This window comes from Cryptomeria japonica, chromosome 4 (genome assembly GCF_030272615.1).
Source record: "Cryptomeria japonica chromosome 4, Sugi_1.0, whole genome shotgun sequence".
NCBI lineage: Eukaryota > Viridiplantae > Streptophyta > Pinopsida > Cupressales > Cupressaceae > Cryptomeria > Cryptomeria japonica.
Genome location: NC_081408.1, coordinates 427467914 through 427491259, shown reverse-complemented (window position 1 = coordinate 427491259; position 23346 = coordinate 427467914). Strand labels below are relative to the sequence as shown.

The following is a 23346-nucleotide window of genomic DNA, read 5'->3' as shown; positions in this document are numbered from 1 at the left end:
GAAAGAGTGGAGTGGGAAATTAAAATATTTCAAATTAATGACTTTCCCACCAAGAGAATATTTGGCAAGAGTAGAGTGGGAAATTGAAATATTTCTAATTAATGATTTTCCTAGCAAGAGCAAATGTGGAAAACAAGAGTGGAGTGGGGATTTTTAATTCTTCTAATTAATTATTTTTCCACCAAATTAGCCAAGGACAAGATAAATGCAAAGCATGTATTGGGGATGGATCTTTATGCCATTTCTACTTCTCAATTTCACATTGTATGAACTTCATGTTCTGCAATTTCTTCAACGGATGGAAACCCATTGGAGATTGGAGGCTTGTGTAATGTCCTATTGATGTGTGTTTAGGCACATACGAACACAAAATAAAATACCAAAGTATTTTACCCTCTCTTGAACAAAATCACCTTGTATGCTAAGATCACTAGAAGTTCATATGATGATTCCAAGGTTTCTACGGCCAGTTCTTGACATGTGGGTAACTCAATGGCTTGATGTGATAATGCTGTTTTCACTTGAGGATTTACGTAATTGTTCAATGTGAGAAGTCTTTCATGAATTTGGATTTGGAATAGGCTATGCCAATGACTTAGGATTTTGCAATTCAGCTCTTGGTCTAATCTAACAAAGATTTCTAAAAAGAGGACAAAAGGAATAGGGTTTAGAAATTCTATTCTAAAGCCTAGAATGCAAAAAAGGGTGAATGATTCAATGGAATTCTACTGGGAAAGGTCTCACCATCAAGTCGAACAATTTGACACAAGCTCAGTGCAATCATCTAAGGTATATTTCAAAGATGTATAACAAATTAATGCATAACAATGGACATATAACAATTGGAGTTAAGCTCATATAGAAATTCTAGTTGACCACGCAAGTCACACTTACAATCAACAAGAGGTTAGTGGTATGGACTAAATGGATTCCACACAAATGCATTCAACAAATTCCTTCATTCAATCTAAACTATTTGAAAAAAAATTCTAATCTAACTTGGAGGCAATGGGAACCATATGTGCACATAACACTTAAACAAAAGTCACCATCAAGTCGAACAATGATTCATATTCAAATCTGCAGCATATATTGTCAATTCTCAATAACTCTCTCTTACAAATGAGAGGCAATGGGGTTTATATAGAGTCTCAAATGAAATGGATGGCCAAGATTTAATCAAAATCAAGGGCCAAGATCATGCCGACAATGCCCTAAAGTTGCCCTAATTAAGGTTTACATCAAAAGTGGAGCCACCAACATATGGCCCAATGAAATAATGCCTAATCATCAAGTAGGGAGTCTTCTAAAAGATTTCAGTCTGCATCTCTCTCTCTCTCACAACATACTCTAGGAATCTGGCCAATACAAAATCTAATTCCTCCATGGAAATGCTGGGCAAAGCATCTCGTTGCACATCAATCACATCCAATGCATCGAAACAAGCATCTAAGGTACTCTCCAAATTTGGCATAAGCTTCTGTGAATTGTGGACATGAATCAACAAGGAAACCAAATCATCCATCTGATTCTTCTTCAAAGAATCCAACTGATTGAAGTACATAAACTTCATCTTATCTCTCAAATCTTCCAAGTGTAGACCACTGGCATCATTGACATCTACTCCCAATAAGGCCTCAATAGATGTAAGTATCTTCGATTGTATCTCTTGGATTGATCCTTCCATCTTTGCACAATCCTTGCGTGCGTGCTCATAAGTGGATTTCTTCATGGCCAATGAACAATACAAGCCATGGAAATCATATCTGTCTCCATCATGCACAACTCCTTCCCTGATCAATGTGGACATTGGGATTCTCTTAAAAAATTTGAGGCGGGGAATAGTCTTCTCTTAAATAGGCTGGAATTCATCCCAAACTCTCTCCCAATGCTGTATCCTGAATGTGAGCGTAGTTGTCCTGCCAAATGCCTAGACACACTGAGTAAGGAAATCATCCGCTTGTTTCTTCACATCTTCAACCCATTTTCCAAATTTCGAGAGTCTATCCCTCACTGCCCCATAACCAGTATGAAGTCCACGATCAACTGCAATAGAGGAAACAAAGGCCGGATTCTCGTGCCTTATCCCTGCAATATACTCCCTAAGTCTGATATTCTCCTCATCTCTTTCTCTTCAACCTCCCTATCCACCCTTGCATTGATTACCCGAATTGTATCATTGAGTTCCTGGAACTCTTGCTCTTTTGTAGTTCATCCGAGGGGAACCGAGGTGATCAGGAAATCCATAGGAGTAGCCGCGTCCATAGTCACATCACCAATTGGTATAGCCACCTGTGCAATCCACATCCCAATTTCATTTCTAGCTATGTTTGAAAGTATCTCAACCCTCTTAGGTTCTTTCTCCTGATTGCTCCTGGCTAAGTAGGTCATCAATATCCTCGATAGGCTGGACATCCACCATCTTGTTACTATTCTCCATGCTCTTCATCAGCCAATCGGGAATAGCAGTCATCTCCTTCCCATCACCAAGACACATCTCTCGATCAAGTTCCTTCAATGCTGAGATAACATCATCATCATTATCATTGTCCTTGGTCAAATCATACACATTCTTTGCCAAGCTAACCTCCAAAAGGACAGTGGGAGACCCCGACCGATTATCATCTTCATGAGGTGGTGCGGACGTGGCCGTGGCATACTCTTGAGTATTATCTGGTATAATCACCGGTTTGGGACATTGTTCAAATTCTATATTCTGTTTGGGCATATCAATCTCCTTGATTGACGTGAAACCAAAGAAACGGGACTCGGGACTCGGAGTCAAAACTCGGCTCAGAGTTGATAAAGTGAAAAACTCAAGAAATTTAGAGATTTTTTAAGATATAAACTTGTTTCATGTACCCTTTATTAAATACACCTTAAAGACACAATAACATCATCAAATAGAAGCTAATTTGATTACATACACAAGCATACATCAATCACATAAGCATAAACACAAATTGTAGCTGAAGGAAATAACAAACATAGATATATAAATATTGTCAAATGTATACAATATTACAAAACTCATGGAATAAAAAATCCATGTCATCATATGATCAAATGAGATGCAAACTCTTCCTTTCCAACTCTTGATGCACCAAATGAAAGTATATGTTGTTATATGGAATTGGAGCCTAATCAAACTTAGAGGTTAAAATTTCCCTACTTTTATCGGCGCAATTTCCCCCCTAATTTTACAATGGGGGTCAGGGGGCAACGCCCCTTGCGAGGTCCAGGGGCAGCGCCCCTAGCGCGCTCCCTGTTGCAATACAGGGCAGGGTTGAGGGGTAGCGCCTCGTGAGGCCAAAATACTTTTATTATTTTATACCAATGTTACCCCGAGTTTCCGGGATGGAGACGACAGGGGACGGCGGGACGCGTTTCTGGGACGACAAATTTTTTGGCCAAATTTGGGGACGGCGGGGGACGGCAAAGGGGACGGCTATATAAAATATAGGAAAAATTTAAAATATATAGGAAAATTTCAAAATTTTAAATGTTCATATGAAAACATGGATAAAGCATGCATACATACATTATATTCATATGAAAACAATAAAACATGGATATAGCATGTGTATGATACTATGAAAAGTTGAAAACATTTTAGAATGTAAATTCTAAACATACAACATTGTTAATACTCAATAGACAATATGCAATTATGCATTCATAAATCAGAATTTCAATTCATTCACATTGTCAATATGCATATCATAATAGATATTAAAGAAATAACATACAAAATGTCAAAACAAAGAGGTTAAATTTTCCCTACTTCTATCGACGCAGTTTCCCCCCATATTTTTCAACGGGGGTTTGGGGGCAGCGCCCCCAAGGTGGGGTCAAGGGGCACCGCCCCTTGCGCGCTCCCGCGAGGCCAAAAAAACTTATTCTTTAATAAAGGCATTGGGTGTTATTTTTCTATTGACTCGCCGAGTTTGGCGATTTTTGGGTGGTTTTCTAATCTTTGTGTCAAAATGCCCAAAGGCTACACTGCTGCTGTATATTTTCATTGTCAAAATTATGAATTAAATTAATTAATAAATTTAAAATTTAATTAATGTTATCTTTTAATTTTTTATTTTTAATAACAATTTGAATTAATAAGGGGCCTACATTAGAATTTAAAAAAAAAAAATTGAAAATACAACTTTTTTTATTTTTTTAATATTTTTTAATGGTCTTAGATATGGGGGACGTCTGGCCGTCCCCGGGACGGATTGGGGATGTCCCAACCGTCCCCAGCCGTCCTCGGGATGTACAGACGACCCCCAAGGCTAGGGCAAGCGTTCCCTTGTTTTGGGGACGTCCCCTCAAAATACAAGGCAATTTGGGGACGGGGGGAAACGTCCCCTGGCCATCCCCAAGTCCCCGAAACGTCCTCGGGACGGAGACAGGGGTTTTCAGGTCAGGGACGCGTCCTCGGGTAACTCTGTTTTATACAGGTGTCAGATGTTATTTTTCTATTGTTACTCCTCACAACTCACCTTTCTCCTCCTATTTTGCCAAATGAATGAAATGAAGTTCACTTTTAGGCTCAAAGCATAATATAAACCCAAAAAAATCAATTCAAAACATATTAGAATTGTGTTTGTTTTAAAGTTTTAACTTAAAGTTACATGCCGCCGACCGAGTTTGGGCGATTTTTTGACCTAGACTCGTTTGAGTCCGAGTCCAAGCCCACTGGACTTTGCAAGCATGACTCGACTTGGAAATTGCCCAAACTCGGTGATTTTGGCCGATTCTCGTTTCTCTGCGAGAAACTGAGGGGAGGCAAAGGAATGCTTGGCTTTTGCCTCTTCTTCTTTACTTCTTCAATCTTCTTTCCCTTAGCCTTAGTTTCTCCTGGTGTATTCTTCCTTCGCTTTGGAGCTTGACTCTCTTCATCTGCATGAATCCTTATATCACTAACTGTCCTCTGATCATCTCTGAAAGAAGAATCCTCCTGTTTCACCTTCTCATATGTGAAGATAACACCCATATCTACTATATCTACTAATCTATTCATTTGCTTGTCTACCCATTCTCTGGAGAAACTTATGACTTCTCTCACCAATTCATTCAAATCTGTCACCTCCTCCTCCAACCAACTAGGCAATAGGATAGACCTCTTCATTTCATTTTCATATTGTGGATGAGTATGATCCTTATCATCCAATACTTGATCAGGAATGAGAAAGAGTTCACACTTTCTCATGAAATCCATGGACATCCTGGACCACTTTCTTCTCTTCACTGCCTGCTCGTCCATCAGGTTGGCCCAATAATCTTCAATGTCCTGCTTGTGTATGACTCTATCTCCTTTGATCCTTCCAACCTTCTTGTGCGGATCAAATCTTTCTCTTTTCTTGTACGTCCCAAGGCGATATAATGCAAGCTCCTCAATCACCGTACTAGCTACAACAACGGATTGGCATACTTCCAATGTTTTCCCTATGGAAATAGGAAAAGTCATCCCTTTCCTATGCTTCTCCTTCTGGATGAAATCAAATTCTAGAAGCTGTCTCACCACCTCCAATAGGATCATTCTGTCTATAGGATACCTAGGAAGCTTGTCTGGTTGGGATTGAAATCCCTGAATTCTTAGGTATTTGAAAGTGGTAAACTGTATGTACCACGATCCATATTGTTCAATCAATTCTGCTTCCTCTTTGGACAACCTCTTGTGGATTCTGCCTTGCAACATCCTCGTAATATACATGGTGAATGCATCATTCACCCTCCTATAATCTTCAACTCTATACATGCTCAATTGTGGATAGCATTCATAGCTTCTGTATTGCCCTTGTCCATTCCCGACTTCACCTCTGCTTATCAATCCTTTGTATGTGACGAATAGTGCAAGTATATACACAAGGTAAGAATTCATGGCGAATGATTTTGATCTCTCCACCTTTCTCAACTGGAAATCCAAATTGTCGCTGATGATTTTTGACCAATTGATCATTGTTCCTCTTAGATAATCCTGGATAAAATAGAACATCCCTCCTTCATATAATGCACCTTGTGGCATCCCCATCACTCGGTTCAATAGGAATACCAAATCGCTATATTCCTCCTTCAAATCTGTGCACATGAGTGTCTTGGGTGCCTTGGAATGATGAGGCCTTGGCTCAATCATCCACTCTTTGTTTACAACGGTCTTGCATGCATCCGCCTTTGATTTGTACTTTGCCTCATACTCATCCTTTTTCTTATCCTTCATGTCCGCACTGCGTGGGATTCCAAACACCTCGGCAATGGCGTCCTCATCAAGGTAGGCAAAGGTTACACCCTTGGGAGTCTTGATCATTTCGGAGAGAGGATTGTAGTGCCTTGCGCACTGTAGGACTAACTGCCTGTACTGTATGGACTGTGGAAATCCAGCGGCATGATAGATACCACTCCTCATGATGTTTGCATAGGTAGGAGAGGGAATTTGGTTTCTTGTGTTGAACATCCTCTGCCGCATCTGCTCCATATTCAGGAAATGCATGTTCGTATCTGTGATCTCCTTCCATCTGGATGACAATATGGATTCCGGATAGAATCCCTCCTGGATCATCTTCAATTGCTCCTTTCGAACTCCAATCCTGGACTTTGACATAGTACCTGTACAAAGCTGGAAGTCAAATAACTTCGGAAAGATCATCCTGATAGCTATTTTCAGAATTGATAAGTTCTGATTTCTAATTATTTAGACACTTTTTAGGAATGGAAATCAGGAATTATATCCACATTTCTAACAAATTCTGAAAATAGAATGTAAATATTACAAGAATAGGGTCTAAAACCCTCATAAAACCTCTAGAAATTATCATTTTCAGACTTAACTAAGTTTGAAGACTTTTAGTATAATCAGAAAATTCATCAAAATTAAAGTCATAGGAGTATACCAAGGGTCAAATTCTCTTGGAAGTGTGAATAAATCTCTGATTTTCAGTTTCAAATGTCTGAAGACACCTTTCAAAGCGTACTAATGGCTGCCAAAAAAGTCTGAAGATAACTTGCAACACTTAAAATCAGTCACTTAAACAAGGTTGCAGCCATATAGAATGCAAATGTGTGATGAAAATAACCCTCCCAAGGTCAAAATAGTCAAATTTGGGCAAGAACGGAGGACTGGTAAAAGAAATCAGTCTGAATACAAGTCTGAAAATGATGTTTCAGACTTACCAGCACCTCAAATGATGATAATACACTCAGAAAATGACCACCAAATGCTCCCAAAATGCTTCCTTAGTGAAATCGCCCAACTAGGACATGGCTGGAAATAAAATTTAGTCTGAGGACAGCCTGCGACAATGGAGTTTCAGACCTGCAACATCAATGGTGATCCCTGAAAATGCTTCAAAATGCCCTCAAAATGGTCAACCAAAATCGCCTAGTTATGAATGAGCTGGGTGGTGAAAATTAAGTCTTCAAATAATGTTTCCAGTCAACAATGGAGGTCAAACCACCTTCAGCAATGGCAACAAACTCAGGTCTGAGAACAATGGCAGCAAACAACAACAATTGCAGCAACAAGCATGGAGAAATTGCCTCAAAAATGGAGGAATTTGACCTCCAAACAAAAATCGCCCAACTCCAATAATGGTGCCACCCTTAGAAAATCGCCTTAGTGTGAAAATCGTCCCTCAAGCTTGCTCCAATGGCCTCTAAAAAATGGTGCCCAGGTCTGACTGGGCAGAAAATGATCTTCAATCTGCAACTCCCAGCCAAAATGGTGTCAAAATGACACTTTACAAAAATTACTCAGCTAGAAAAATCGCCCAAATCAACCACTTAGATGCAACACTCAGCAAATATAATAATATTTTAATGCTGGACAGCCTCTTTTAAACTTGCTTTCACCTTGAGTTTTCACCATACAAGCAATGTGGGATAAAACTTTGCTTTTAGAGCTTGCCTAGGAAAATCGACTTGCTTCTAGAAAGTGCTTTTTAATTAATTATTGTTGCAAGTCATTTAATAATTGTTTTTTGATTTTTAAATAATCTCTGTTTATTGCAAAAACAATTAGATTTGGGCCCACTTATTTTAAAATTTTCAAAATTTAATCAAATTTGGGCACCTGGGGAAATCGCCCCACGTTTGGATTAAAAGAAATCCAAACATAATTAAAGTATTCAAAATTGTTTTGTGGGGGAAAATCGCCCTCTTTTGGGATAAAAATTCCAATTAAAAATCGTCACATTTGTCATTAGAAACCTCTAGGGAAAAATCGCCATCCATCTGGAGTCAAAATTTCACTTCATTTTCACCATAAAGTCCAAAAAGTCACCTTGGGGGAAAATCGACCCCTATCTGGATAGTCATCTAGATCAAAATCTCATCACAACTGCATTTGGGGAAATTTGCCCTTCATCAGGACAATCCTCTGCATAAAAATTCATTAAATTGATCATGAATTGCCTTGATGGAAAATCGGTCTGCATCAGAAACATGAATTTCGTCCGCATGAAAGTCATCTACACTCCCAGGGGAAAATCGTGGGTCATTAGGAGGAGTTTCCAGAACTTATTCAAAATTTACCCTTCTGGTGGAAAATCGCCCTCCATCAGGAATTTGAATGGGGGAAAACTGGGGTCCATCGGAAATCTGGTGGAAATTCATATCCCATCAAGATTTTGAGTGGGGGAAAATCATGGGTCATCAGAAATGTGGGGGGAAAAACACCTCCCATCAGGAATTTTGATGTTTAGACCCTTAAAATATGGATTTTCATCAGGATTTAATGATTTAACCACTCAAAATCATCTGAACACTTCAACTTTTCAATAAAATGCGTTGGGACTTAGGCAAATTCACCAAAATTGAGCGAAACAAAAGGAATTTCGTCGGGATAACGTGCAAATTTAACCTGAATAACCTCCTAGGAGCGAGAATACAACGCCTAAAGGACCTTTTAATACTTGGGCACAAAAATATCACCGACTTGAACATTTAAAACACGTCTGCACTCAAAGGTTTACATTTAGACAAAAATCTAGGATCACTTAACATCTAACATTTTACACACTTGATCCTATACAAAATTTCAAAACCCTAATAGCAATTAGGCATGATCACATTTCAAAACTCGAGTCTCGGACATTGGGAGCTCAAAATTGCTGTGACGTTGCCAAAACCCTAAACTGACAAGACGCGGAAAGTAGGAAAGAGGGGGTCCCCATTTGCAATGGGGCGATGTGTGAAAAGGTCACAACATGTCCCTACTTTGAAATGCAATTTTATGATAAATAATAATAGTAAAATTAAAATTAAATTTAAAATATAGAACATATTTAAATTTTAATGAAGTTAATGAATGGTGAAAGACATGAAATGAAAAGTTGTGACTCCTTCAAACATGAGATATAAAAGGGGGAAGACAACCTCATTTGAGGGAGGATATTTTTGTGAATTAGAAGTGTAGATCTGATTTAAATAAGAAGTGCAGATCTGATTGTGAAAGGCTGTATCCCTTTCAAAGGGCAGAAGTAATGAAGAGTTGCACTCTTTTAAAGGGTGCTAATGGTGAAAGGGTGCGTCTCTTGCCAAAGGGCATCCATAATGAAGAGGTGTGACCTCTCCCTCACATTGGAGGATATAAAGTGGAGAAGTTCCCATTTGAGAAGGAAGGATCCATGGAATAGAACAAAATATCTGAAGCATTAAAAGTAGATTTAGAAGCAGACCTAAATCAGAATTATAAGAAAATATGGAAGACTGATATGAACATTTATCAAAGAGATCAGAACACAAATACAAATTTGCAAACAATAATAAAGCAGACATTAAAGGAAAAGAAGATGAAACATTAAATCAATAACTATAGAATTACACTTGATGGAATAGAAAGGATTCTCATTCACACACAGACACACACACAGACACACACACATCTGAGTATAGGCAGCAGATCAGATTGATATAAACAGTAGAGATGTGCATTTAAAGAGGGAAACAGCATTGAATTGAAGATGTCCAAATTACCACAGCAGACTGGAAATACATAACTTGCAATAATTCTACAAGTATATTGGGCAAGATTTATTGTCCTCTCAAAAGGGGACATTACAGCTTGTGGACAGAAAGCCATGAGTTTTAGGTGGATAGTGGATGAAACCCCATTGTTCACATAGAGCAACTTCATCCAGAGGTTGCATTGGAGCTTCAAGATTTCAACAGTTTGAGCAATTTTCAGTTGTTTGTGTTTAGGGCGTATTAATGTTGCTGCACTGATTCTAGATGTGTTCTGAGGGGTTTGTTGTTGTTCTCAATCTTGTATAAGATCATATGCTATGTACTTTCCATTTGGAAATCAAACAAAATCAGTTTGTAGTGTTTACAATGACATTAGTGGTATTCGGTTGGAATAGTTATAGTGTGGGTTTCTCTTAAAAATTGGAGTTTGAAGATATTTATGTTTGCTGCTGTATTAGATCAGTTTCAGACCTGATTATATGATGTTCATACAAGAAAAAATCAGTTTCAATACATTCTCTAAGGTTTCATTTAAATTGGCCTCTTAGGTGCAAGACTAGCTAGCTAGTTTTGGTGTTTTTGGTGAAATTTGGTATAGCATTTGTGAATCTAATTTATAGATCTTAGAATGATATTAAATTATGTTGAGGACATTACAGTGGTATTAGAGCATGATCTTGCTAGCCTGTTGGGTATTGGATGATTGATGTGAATCATGGGTTTCTTTGAATTAATGTTTAAAAGAATGAGACAGAATGACAATGCAAGAAAAAATTGTGATTGGTATGTAGAATACCTGATTATTAAAGAATTTCCAACATATCGAGAATATTTAGAATGTATGGGAAGGAGTATTCTATTAAAGAATTTCCAACATTTCAAGAATTTTTGAAGAGTACCAAGGTAAGCCTGAAGCTTTCAAAAGGGTAATATCTTTTGATAGGTACTTTGTGAAGGTTAGAGAGGAAGAAGAGCAGCTTAGAGAGGATAAAGAAATACATGAGAATCAAAAGGAGGAGATCCATGATCATGAAGTAAAGGAAATGTCTCTACAAAAAAAAATATTCCGATAGAGGTAATAAATTTTTAATTGAAAAAGATATTTTGATAGATGAGATTTCACAACAAGAATGTGTTTCCTTAGATGACGTTAATTCAAAATTGGGATCACATGCCAAATATGAAGTCTCCAAAATTGAAAAGGTTATTCCCATGAATTTTAGTGGTGTCCAAGGAACAACCATTGAAATTCTTGGGAATGAAAAGAAGAAGGTAGAACAAGAAGACTTTTAAGCTAAATTTTCAGAGGTTTTAGAAGAGGAGGATGCTTATTTTGGGAACAAAGTCAAGGTTAAGTCAGATGAATCTTTTTTTATTAATAAATCTTGTTTTGAGGATGAATGTGTTGTTGCAAATAATTCAAGGATGTTCAAACAAGCAAAGGAGATAAAAGGTGGAAGGGAAACCATTCTTCACAAGAACAAAATACCTCATGGATGATGTTGTGGGATCTAGGTATCTTATAGACATAACCAACATGCAGGTAGAAGGTAAGAACTTTTTGATAATATACTATGTTTCATTGAGGTCTAATAATTTCTTGCATAAGCAAAGCCATGATAAATGTAAGAAAAGAAAGGCCTTGTTGTTTGGATGTGAGGAGCTCTAGATGAGGAGACATGCATTTTCCTTTGTACATACAAAAATAGCACAGTGATGGACTTTCAGATGGGAAGAAAGTGTAGAGAACATCTCAATAATTTTTTTAATGGAAAGGGCAGATAAGCATTTTGATTGCCGCTTCAAAGTAGAAAAATGGAATCATGATGGTGTATCCACAATTATCAATTCAAAAAAGAGGACGAATTCTTAGTAAGCAGCCTAAGGTTTGGAAAAATTTCTCAAATTTGAGATTTGTTGCCATATCCTATGGCGATACAAAAATTATGTCAACTAGGGGAGTTTGCGAAAAATGGAGAAGAGGATAGATGATTTGATTTCTTTGTGGAATTCTTTAACTCTTGCATGAGAATAAAAAGAAAAAGTCAGCAATGTTATTTTGTGAACTCTAAGGAAGTTGTAGGTGTCTAATGTTTGCAATTCATTAATTACTCTTTGGAACTCAATCCTATAGTTGTTAATAAAGGTATGATGCTTGATATACTCCATGTTTTTAGAGAAGAATTAATAGATGAAGGGCAAGCACTTTGGGCAGAAAGTGGTGCAATAAAGGAGAGCATGCAAAACATTATTTCTTCCAAGAGGCAACATAGGCGTTTTTTTTGATATGTGGAAGTCTTCAAATCAGCCTAGCATGGTGCTTTTATAGTCAAGCTTCATGCAAGTTTTCTACCCTAGGATATATGGGGGAGTTCACATAAAGGATAACAATTCAAAAGATGGCTTCATTATTTCTAGCATGAAGAATGTTGCAAAGTTATTATACTTAGATCAAATCAATGGTACTTCAGTCATGAAAGAGAATATAATGCAAGAAGTAACTTAAGAGCCAATGAAGGTAGCCTAATCATATCTCATTTTCGTTTCTGATTTCTTACATTCATTTGTATAAGGATGTGATATTTCAATAGGAGGTGATTGGGCATTGTTAATACAAAGGTATGGCTTCGTTCAAATTGAGAACATGAGGTTGACAGTTGCAAGAAATGGGTTTTCTATTGATGGTAGAAGATTACAGTATGTTTTAGAATTTTCTATGGCCTGCAATGAATATTTGTACTTAACACTTGCTTCCCTATGTGATTATGAGCAAGAACTCCAAGATGATTGTATTAAAGACAATTCACATAACAAGAGGTCTACGCTAGTTGGTAATGATAAATCTCAGCTTGCCAGATTAGCTACTCATACAAGAAAATTCATACCTATGCAAGACCCACAAAAGGAGTTTTTAAAGAGTGCGAGACAAGGTAAATGCTTCAACTAGGGTATAAGGGAAGTGAAGTGCAGACACATGCAAATGAACGATAGAGATTTCGAGGCATGTTTTAACAAAGTAAATGTATCTAGGGTTAATATTAGGCCAGGACAGGCATATATGTGATCTTAGAAAGTGTTTAAGGACAAGAAAGTCATGTTAGAAGTAGAAAATAATGTCAAAACGAGTCCAAACATCTTGGGCACACCCCTAGGGGTTTGGTGTCGTGTTGTAGTGCAAGAAATCACTTAAATGACCTAAAAAGCACCTTTTTACTTTAAAGGCAAATGCCAATAGAGAATTAGAAGGGAAAACCCAGTTCTTGACACTTAGTAGCAAGGGGTGTCAATTAATAGTTAAATGCCAAAGTGTCAAATTGAAACCAGATAAAAAATTGATTAGAATCTTGGTTGTCTATATCACTTAAGTGTCAATGTTGTCAATGCAAGGTTTGAACAAAAAGTGTTTTGAACATATTGGGGACCCCCATGAGACCCTGGATGTGAAAGTGGAGTTAAGTGAAGAACAACATCTCTAGTGATTTGAATGTCACAATGTTAGGTGGTTGTTTAAAGAGTTGTTTTGTATCATCTCATGCCTTGTGAATTTTTAAATTTTGTGAAATTCTGCAAGCTTTGTATTGTTGTTTTTAGTGAAATAGATAATTGTAACATTTTATGCTATTTTGAAAATTTCTTTTTCAATTGACTAATTTGTATGTGTGTGCAACCCTAATTTCAATTTTCATATGTAGTCATCATTTTCTAGTGTATGATTTTAGCTAAATATCATGTGCCCTTTTTTGAATTCAAAGAATTAATTGAGGGCCCATCACATATTGTTTATTTCTTGTAGGCTAAGTGATAAAATAAGGGAAATGATTTAATAGTGATATTTCAAGTTGGGCCCAGTCACCATACTTGCAAAAGGGCAACTTAAATATTATTATTGATTGAATAAAGTGGCTGTCTAAATGAGATATTATAAGGCTTATGCAATACTTTATTTAAAAAGTATTTTTAATCATTTTGGAGGGAAAAACGAAAAGTGTATTTAAACACTTTGAAGGCAAAAAAGAAATTCAAATTGAGGGACCAAAAATAATTTATTAAAGGAGGGCAAATTAGTCATTTGAGGGATCAAGCACTTAAGGATGAAAACCTTGGTTGAGGAGATTTGGAGGACAAAAACCCTCTTTTCCATGTGAGGTGATTCTATCCAATGATCTCATTTTCACTAATCATTAATTGTAATTTGAATATTTTAGTTGCGAATGATTGGAGTTATTAAGTATTTGCAAGCAAATCAATCAACATTTTATTATTTTCTATTGTGAATAAATCTTTACACCCTTTATATCATTATTAATCAATGTTGCTAGGAGACTAGTACTGATACTGGTACATGAGACTAGGACAGGTACCAAAATAGGAGATGGGGGTACTTGGAGGCACCGATTTTTTAAAATATAATTTAATAATTTATAGAAAATATCATGACATTGAACTTTCAACACTGCAAATCCTTTGACATGGGCATATCATTTGGCGAGGGTATGCCCAAATACTAAATAGGTAATGAAAAACGTTCAAGAGAAAAAGGAAGTACCAAACACCCAACAGCAATCAAAATTTATAGGATAAAAGGAGCAAAGAGTTCATCTAGAGCCTAAACATCCATCAAAACGCAAAGGAAACTTCATAGGTGAAAAATTGATTGCTCAAAATAATTGGATTAATTAATAACGAATATACAAGCGTATATAAAGGAATTACTAGACGGTGTTCTAAAAAGAACAAACCGTTAATCTAAAGCTTAAAAAAGCTTAAAACGCTAAATTAAGCTAAAAAGCTTAAAACGAAAAAGAAAACTATGCGTTCATATAAACGAAGCAATAGTTGACTAATGACTAACTAAATGACCATTAATAGAACCACAAAAGAAGGTAACTGACTAAAAGAATTAATTATTCTAATACCCTCCCTTAATGGTCATTGTATCAACTAAGTACCCGACAAAAGAAACTGTAGGTCTTTTGATCATAAATGCAACACAAAGAACAATATGCTGCTACAAAGACCCTCCCAAGATCTGCAAAGTGGTAATGACAATGAATAGCTGATTCTGGATTACTGATGTAACTCTCACACGGGAATTAGAGAACTATCACACACGAATTATTGAAGCCTGAGATCATGATTTTGAGGAAAAATCTACAAACCCTTTTGCAGAAGAGTATTGAGCACTATTTGCTCCAGCAACTCCAAAACAGACTGCAATATACCATGGTTGTAGATGTTCGCCCTGGCAACTCCAGGTGTGTCCCAAACTTGACTGCAACAAAGCATGATTTTTGAGGAGAAAACCGTCAAACCTTGAAACAGGGAACCCTCCAAAAGAGAATTCATGATTTTGAGGAGAAAATAAAAAAACCTAGAAATCTGAGGTTACAAATCATCTTTTTTTTTGAGGAAAAAAGGTAAAACCTAGATAACCAAAATCCTACGCAAACTTTGCGGATTACAGATTGATAATTTTTAAGGAAAAATTATAAACCCTACGAACAGTTTTGAGGAAAAAATCGTGAAAACCCTGCAAACAATTTTTGAGGAAGAAATCGTGAAAACTTTGAAATGTCGCGCGGAAAACATCAGAGATCTTGTGGCAAAAGCTTGATTTTTGAGGACCCATGATTTTTTGTGGAAAAAATCAGAAAACCGACAAGCAATTTTTCAAGAGAAAATCATGAAAACCCTAGGACTTGTATGACGAGAGGTCTGGCCCAAATCAATCTGATCAAAGCAATGATATTCAAGTATTGTTAACATGCGCTGTTTCTAGGTGTTGTTGCAGCTGTTGAACTTCTGGCTGTGTTCTGACACAATGTTGGTCAAAGATGCCGTCACGAAAAGTGAGGTTGAATGAGGTCAACATAGTGAAGGCACAAGACAAAAGAATCTGATTAAAAATTAGAATAGAAGCATTTGCACAATGAACCTGAAACCGTGGAGTGGAATTCGAGGCAAAAATCCCAACGCGTGAATTTCGAGGTTTGTTAAAAACCCAAAAATTAAAAATTTCTTGCAAATTTGACACCCGAAATTTTCTTGAAAATAATTAGAAAAATAATAATTGGCAGAAATTAAATACCGCTGATTTAAAAAAAATAGTAAAAAATGTAAAAATAATAGGGTTAAAAACCCTAGAGCAGAAAGGCAGGAAAAACCCAGATAGAGAAAAATCCCCGGTTTTGGAGAAATCGTAGAAAACCCTGGTTCGAAGCCTTCAATAATCGTGAAAGGTGCGAAAAACCCTAGGCAAAAAATCATAGACAAAAAAACCTTCGCTACTGCCGCTAAAATATGCAGGAAAACTTCTACTGCCCAACAAACCCTAAAACGCGAAATCACGAAAATATGAGCCGTCGCCATTGAAGAATGGCGCAAAAATTTTCGGAAAAAAACAATGAAAATAGCATTGTAGAGGAGAAAAAAACACACGGACAGGAGGGAATGGCGCTGGTGCAGAAGAAATCTGACGTGTGTCAGAAATAAGAACGCGAAAATCGCGTCTCTATAAATCTCGGCGCCTAGGAATAATTTCCTGCCTAAGAAAATGAACCCTGCAGAAACCGTGGCCTAGCGCATAGGCGCCTAGTAAAAATAATCAATATCCGAAAAATCCGCTTAGAAGAAAAAAACAGGTCGACGAACACGCAAACCTTCACCAAAGAATATCTAGGTAGTAGCTTTGCCAAATTCTAAAAAAACCCATCAACCCGCTCTGATACCATGGAAAATTGATTGCTCAAAATAATCGGATTAATTAATAATGAATATACAAGCGTATAAAAAAGAATTACAAGATGGTGTTCTGAAAAGAACAAACCGTTAACCCAAAGTTTAAAAAAGCTTAAAACGCTAAATAAAGCTAAAAAGCTTTAAATGAAAAAGCAAACTATGTGTTCTTATAAAAGAAGCAATAGTTGACTGATGACTAACTAAATGACCATTAATAGAACCACAAAAGAAGGTAACTGACTAAAAGAATTAATTATTCTAATAATAGGAATCAATCAAATTCAACAAAGTGTATAAGAAACTTAAAGGCAAGGGCCCAAATCTGTTAAAATAATATTAATATCTTCTATAATGGTCATCTTCTATTTTTAGTGTTCATCTTCTATTTTAAGTTGTTGACTTATTTAGCTTGTTAAGTTAGCTTTTTATTATGTAATTAGCTTTTAAGCTTAATTTAGCTTTCACGCTTAATTTAACGTTTAGCTCTTTAATCTTTTACTTTAACGTTATGTTCTAATTATAGAACATCGCCTTGTAACCTCTATATATACGTGTGTATATTGTTCAATGTAATTATTTGATTATTAAATCATTCATTCAATTTATTTTTCATGATATCAGAGCGGGTCGATGGGATTCCTTAAAGTTTGGCGAATTTTTTAATAAAAATTCATGGCCTTCTTTCTGAAATATTTTCCAGATATTTTTTATTGTTTTTTTATAAAAAAACGATTTTGCTTTTTTGAAGGCTTTTTGAGGGTTTCTAGAGATTTTCAACCCTGCAACCTGGAGGTTTCTTTTGCAGATTGAAAATTTTCCTAGGGTTTTTGCAATTTTCGACTAGGGTTTTGACCCTTCAGTTCAAGTCAAAATTTTATTTTGGTTGCAGATTCTTGGTGGGTTTTTCGAGACTTCAACTGGGTCGTCATCAAATTTTTTTGGGTGCATCGTTTTTCGTGCCTCAATTTTTGAGCCGTCAGATTTGCATTCTGATTTCAAATTCTTGGTGGGTTTTTCAAGAGCTTTTCTAGGTCGGTCTCAGATTTTTCTGGGTGCCTCGTTCTCCGTGCCTCAAATTTTGTGCCAACAAATTTGGCTTGGAATTTAAAAACAGTTCGCAATTTCTGCTAATTCTGTGGACGTCGGGAATTTTGCTGTCTTCTAGGCACCGTTTATGCTGTTTTGAGTTTGTAGAAAATTTTAATTTCTAGGTTTCTTCAAAACCTCGAAATTCGTGCCCTGGAATTCGTGCCAGAATTCTCCTATAGGGTTTTAGTTTTTTCAGCAGCTGCTTCTATTCTGATTTTTTTTAAAAACTCAGATTCTTCTGTCTCATGCTTTCACTAGGTTGACCTCGTTCAACCTCCATTTTCGTGATGGCATCTTTGACCAACATCATGTTGGAACACAGTCAAAAGTTCAACAGCTGCCACAACACTTGGAAACATTGCATGTTCACGATATTTGAATATCGTTACCTTTATCAGATTGATTTAGGTCAAACCTCGTCTTATAGGTCCCAAGGTTTTCACGATTTTTTCCTGAAAAATTGTCTGTCGGTTTTTTGATTTTTTCCACAAAAAATCATTGAAGGGTTTTCACGATTTTTTCCTCAAAAATTGTTCGCAGGGTTTATAATTTTCCCTTAAAAATTATCTCATCTGTAATCCGCGATATTCGCGTAAGATTTTAGTTATCTGTCATCCGCAAAGCTTGCGTGGGATTTCTAGGTTTCCACGATTTTTTCTTCAAAAATTGTTTGCTGGTTTTTACGATTTTTTCCTCAAAAATCATCTGTAATACGCGAAGTTCGCGTGGGGTATGTGTTTTGCGAAGTTCTCTGGTTTTGATTGATTTTTCTCCTCAAAATTGAGCTTTGTTGTAGTCAGTTTGGGTCGCACCTGCCAGGGCCAACATCTGCAACTGTTGTATCTTGCAGTCAGTTTTGGAGTTGGTACTCTTCTGCAAAAGGGTTTGCTGATTTTTTCCTCAAAATCATTGTTTTAGGCTTCAGTAATTCGTGTGTGCCAGATCTCTAATTCGCGTGTGAAGGCTACATTCACTTGGATGGCTTTTGACAAAATCAACAAGTTGAATCTTTCAATACTGCAAATCCTTTTGCTATTCTGTGTGATTGTATATGTGAGAATATGAATATAGACATATTCACAAGAATGAAGAAGTAAAATTTATTATCACAAGCAAATTCTCAACTCCCAAGGATCTAGTAGAATTCACCCCCATTGTGTATACTGCAAAGTCTGCATTAAGGAATTGAAAGAACAACAGCAAGAATATAGGAAATATGAATATCTTTTGAGTTTATTTCCCAGCTTCCTGACTTGCTACTTTTAAGTTTTAGGTTGTTTTGTTTCATTTGTGATGTAGATGGCACCTTTTGTGTGGGAGACAATGAGTGTCTTTGGGAGTCTGCCGCTGAAAGTCTCCTGCGACCAGAGGTGTCTTAGGCAATGTCCGTGATATTGGAGATATGTCTTGGGAACCCAGGGCGTCGGAGATGCATCTCTAGGCTACACTGTTATTAATTTATTAGTGCTGTACAAGGTTAGATCTGCTGATATTCATTCATTGTTGCTATTGTTCGTGAAACATATAAGGGTTTCGTTGCAAAACAAGTCAGTTCTGTTGTTGTTAGAATGTTTTCTGGACAACTATGGTTGCAGTTGCAATCAAGGATTTTTAGCTGTCTAGCATCCTTCCAACCGCCATTCATCATCTTTTTTGCCACCATATAGCTTGAGAAGTGCTTTCATGCATTGCTGATGTAGCACAGCCCTTGTTTCTGCAATTAGGGTTTCTTTTTGTTCTTTCACAACTGCATACGCTTTGGAGGGGCTGCTACACTTCATTTGTAGGGGCTTCCCTACATGTTTGAGGAGGAAGCTATCAAGTTTGCCACTATTCATCTCAGAGGTATTGCTCATGAGTGGTGGTAACATGGATTGTCACCTAAGGTCATACTCATGAATCCTATGATGAGTGTGGTAGGAAATTGATCATGTGGTTTGCTTAAAATCCATTTTGGGGAGTTGGCCCAACTTAGACATTATATTATTGTGGAAAGTTGTGACCAAACTTTAGAAGTTGTTTGTTATGGTTCTTAATGTCTCTAGAAGGAGGCTAAATATGTTGTTCATAGAAGGTCTATTAGAGCCTCTCAAGGGTTTGGTGAAGGTTTTCAATCTACTATCATTGCAAGAGGCAATTGAGAGGTCTTTGGCATTAGAGACTTTAGTTCCTAAGAGTAAATTTTAGACAGGGACTCCTCGCTCGAAGAAGCCTTTTCAGAAATGGTCCCAAGACAAAATAATTTGAATGGCTTAATGTAATGGTCGGTGATGGATTCACCATGCCTTGCATTAAGAAAATTCCTAGTTGAGCATCTCTTTGGGCAACCGTAAGGTGATAGATGACTTATATGTTGGCACAGGAGATAGTAATCTAGTGTTGGGAGTTCAATGACTGCATTCTTTTGGGGAGTTCACTTGGCAATATCAGACCATGGAACTGAAGTTCCATTCAGATGGTAAGGAGGTGGTGCTTTGTGGAATGGCAAATGGAGGACCTAGCATTGTTTCAGCGAAAAGGATGGAGGTAACCTTTTCCCATGGTCAGGTTTCTTTGGAAGCCCATTGTTTAGTAACTACCACATCTTCTTTAAATGACATGAAGTGTTGACATGTTCACATCCAGTCTCTTTCATACAAGCATAACAAGGTTTTGAGTGATATGCTCATATTTTCCAATAGTTCCAGTGCATGTGATCCTATTGTTTTGGGATAAACAAGCTTGTGCAATTCTTTATTACCAATAACAACTGCAATCACTTCATCATTTTGGAGACTTTGACCATACATTGAATGCCTTGAAGTTGATAGAAAGAGTAGGGTTCCTAGTTATTTCAGTAATAGAAATAAGATTTTTATTCATGTTAGCAACTTATCAAATATTCTTGAATGTATAAGAAACATTGTGAAATGTGACATGAACATTTCCACACCATTAAACAAAATGAGTCCACCCATTTCCTTAAGTGACAGATTCACTTCCACTTGCATAATCAGTTAAAGATAAATACAAATCTTTCCAACATGTATAGTGTTTAGATGTACTTGAATCAAAGCACCAAGTTGTAGAGTCATTGGATTGTTCATGGGATGTGACAAATGTGAATCTTTCTCACTTTAAACAATATTTTCATCCTTCAATTTCTCTTGCTTGTTCTTTCTTTTAGGGCATTTCCTCTTAAGTGTCTAGGTTCATTACATTAAAAACACTTTGCTCTTGATCTTTTAGATGTGCGATTGCTTCTTGTTGAGTCATTTGATGCACTTTTGGTGTGTTGCCTGTCATTACTTCTCATTCATTGAATGCAATCTCTATACTATATAGACTCTGAAGTTGTTGCTTCTGCTTGATCCTGATTCCTCTCCTTTTGCAAGAAAGTGTGGATACCTTCTTCAAGTCTTTATGTCTATTAAATAGGCTTCCAAAGGAAATCCGACTTGTCTATTTGTGAAATTGATTACCCCAGTAGAGAAATTGAAATCTCAACCATTGAGACAACTTTGCTAATTTTGGAGCTAGCTCCAACCGCTAACATGACACCTAGGTGAAGCCTTTTCTCCTAGTCTCTTATTCTAATCAAGTAAATTATGACTAATATATTTAACAGTAATTCATAGAATTGTGAACTAAGCCTATTGACCATATTACATCAGCATTGATTTTGATTGACAAAAATGTATGGTTCATGGTTACAAAATTTAGACTCGGCTTGGACTTGGCATGCTGATATTTGACTTGGATTCAGACTCAACAAGTTGAAAAAAGCGTGAATATAGAGATTTTGAAGACATTAGCATGTTAAATTAGTTTTAAAGAAGATGAAATTGTGTGAACAGCTGTTTGTTGGTAGTAAAGGTCATTGAGATGGCAAGGTGATCAAAATTGCATAGTTTAGTCTTAGATGTCAGCCAAGACAATGCAAATTGTGTGACAAAAGGAATGGAGAGTGGTAGAGGTCTTCTTATCACGTGACTAATGGTTTAGTATGTTGACAAAGAAGCATATTCACATGTCACGGGTTTTCTTGTGGAGAAGGTTAGTAAAATCCTATGGGCAGGTGCATAAATGGAAGCGAGAACAGAAGATTGCATGTGCTTGGTGTAAAACATCCCAAACACAGAGATAAACCCTAAAATGCCTCCAAAAAATGCATTCTACCATCAAAGTGGGCAAACAAATATTTTTTGGAAACCTGAAGACAAACCTTAACCAGATCTGTACCAAAATTAGAAGAGAAATGCATAGATATTCTATAATTCATTGTGAAATTTGAAGCATCATAAAGGTTGTTTATAGAATTATATCTCAGACCTTTTGACATGCTGACATTATAGACTCTGTCTTGCCCATTTTCAAGGGTTCTGCTAAAATCTGACAAAGAAGATACTTTTTGTTCATTTCTTAGTTTCCTGGACAATTTTGAGATTGTGGAACAATAAAGATTGCTGTAGGGTCCTAGTCTTTCTTCAACACCAATTTCTTTGTGTTTTATACATAATTTTACTTAAGCTGATTATTTTGGTAAAATTCTATACTTTGTAGGATCTTGATTTGAGGTTCTGCCAAGAGTTCAATTTACAATCTTTGATGGTAGTTACAACTGAAAGTTGGAATATTTTTGCAGGTGGAGGATAATATTGTGTGGCCTGATGCAGCAGTGGAGGCAATAGTTGCACTTGAAAAGGCTGCTTATGAGAGTTTAGGTTCTGACAATCACAAGTACAATTTAAAAATGCGGCAACTTGAATTTAATCTCAAGGTTGGTCAGTTTTTTATTTTTTTAATCTCCATGGGAAACCATCTTATCGGTATTTTTGTTTGGAATTTCAGGGTTATTATCTACAGGGAGGAATATGTAAGCTTCAAAGAAAGGGGATAAGAAAGACAGAAAGTATCAGTACATGCTTTTCAGTGATTTCATTAGTACTTGAAATTACTCTTTGTATAGTAATAATGCAAATATAAAACATACCATTTGTTTTATTTGCACTAAATGAAATAGAAAAATAGTATCACAAGCATCCTTTATTCTTTCATACTTTTGTCCACTCACACAAAACAAGGAAAATATAATGTACTTTTGTTTTTGACAGTGAAAAGATGGAATTCACTGTCTGTATATAAAGTGAAAAGTAAATGGTTATAAAAGAGGATCAAACACATGCTCATACATTTTCATTGCCGTTCAATGCTTCTCAGAGACCCCAAGTCAAAAGTAAAATTGCTTCCAGTGTTGAAAATATAGCATTCTCCCATGGCACAATGTGTGATTATATATTTAGGATGCAATATGCCATTGCATGTACTTATAAAATGAAATTTTTAAACAGAATATCACTGTTGGGTTTTTCTGTTGGAATTATGCTTGCTGCTTGCCGTAAAACTAGAAGTTCCTTTTCACTAATGTGATTTGTTTTTGTGGTGGGAAAATATCATCAACTTAGATGCTGTAAGATTTGTGTATTCTATTGTATGTGACTTGCACCTTGTCCCATCTGCTAAATAGGGTCTCAACTCTCCTGCGTACAGAAGGTGAATTGACCATTGTAGACCATTAAGTTA

The 23346-nt window shown here is 36.5% G+C and overlaps 1 protein-coding gene across 2 annotated transcripts in view; it reads left to right on the top strand.

The window, feature by feature from the left end:
- LOC131030603 (uncharacterized) overlaps positions 1 to 23346 on the top strand; it is a 139661-nt gene that overhangs the window by 62757 nt on the left and 53558 nt on the right. For both annotated transcript variants that reach the window (XR_009102925.1, XM_057961473.2), the window contains exon 4: positions 22409 to 22543. Coding sequence is in view for 1 of the 2 variants with exons in the window: in XM_057961473.2 (XP_057817456.1) it covers positions 22409 to 22543 (135 nt within the window). In the remaining variant the exon portion in view is untranslated. The remainder of the gene's footprint in view (positions 1 to 22408; positions 22544 to 23346) is intronic.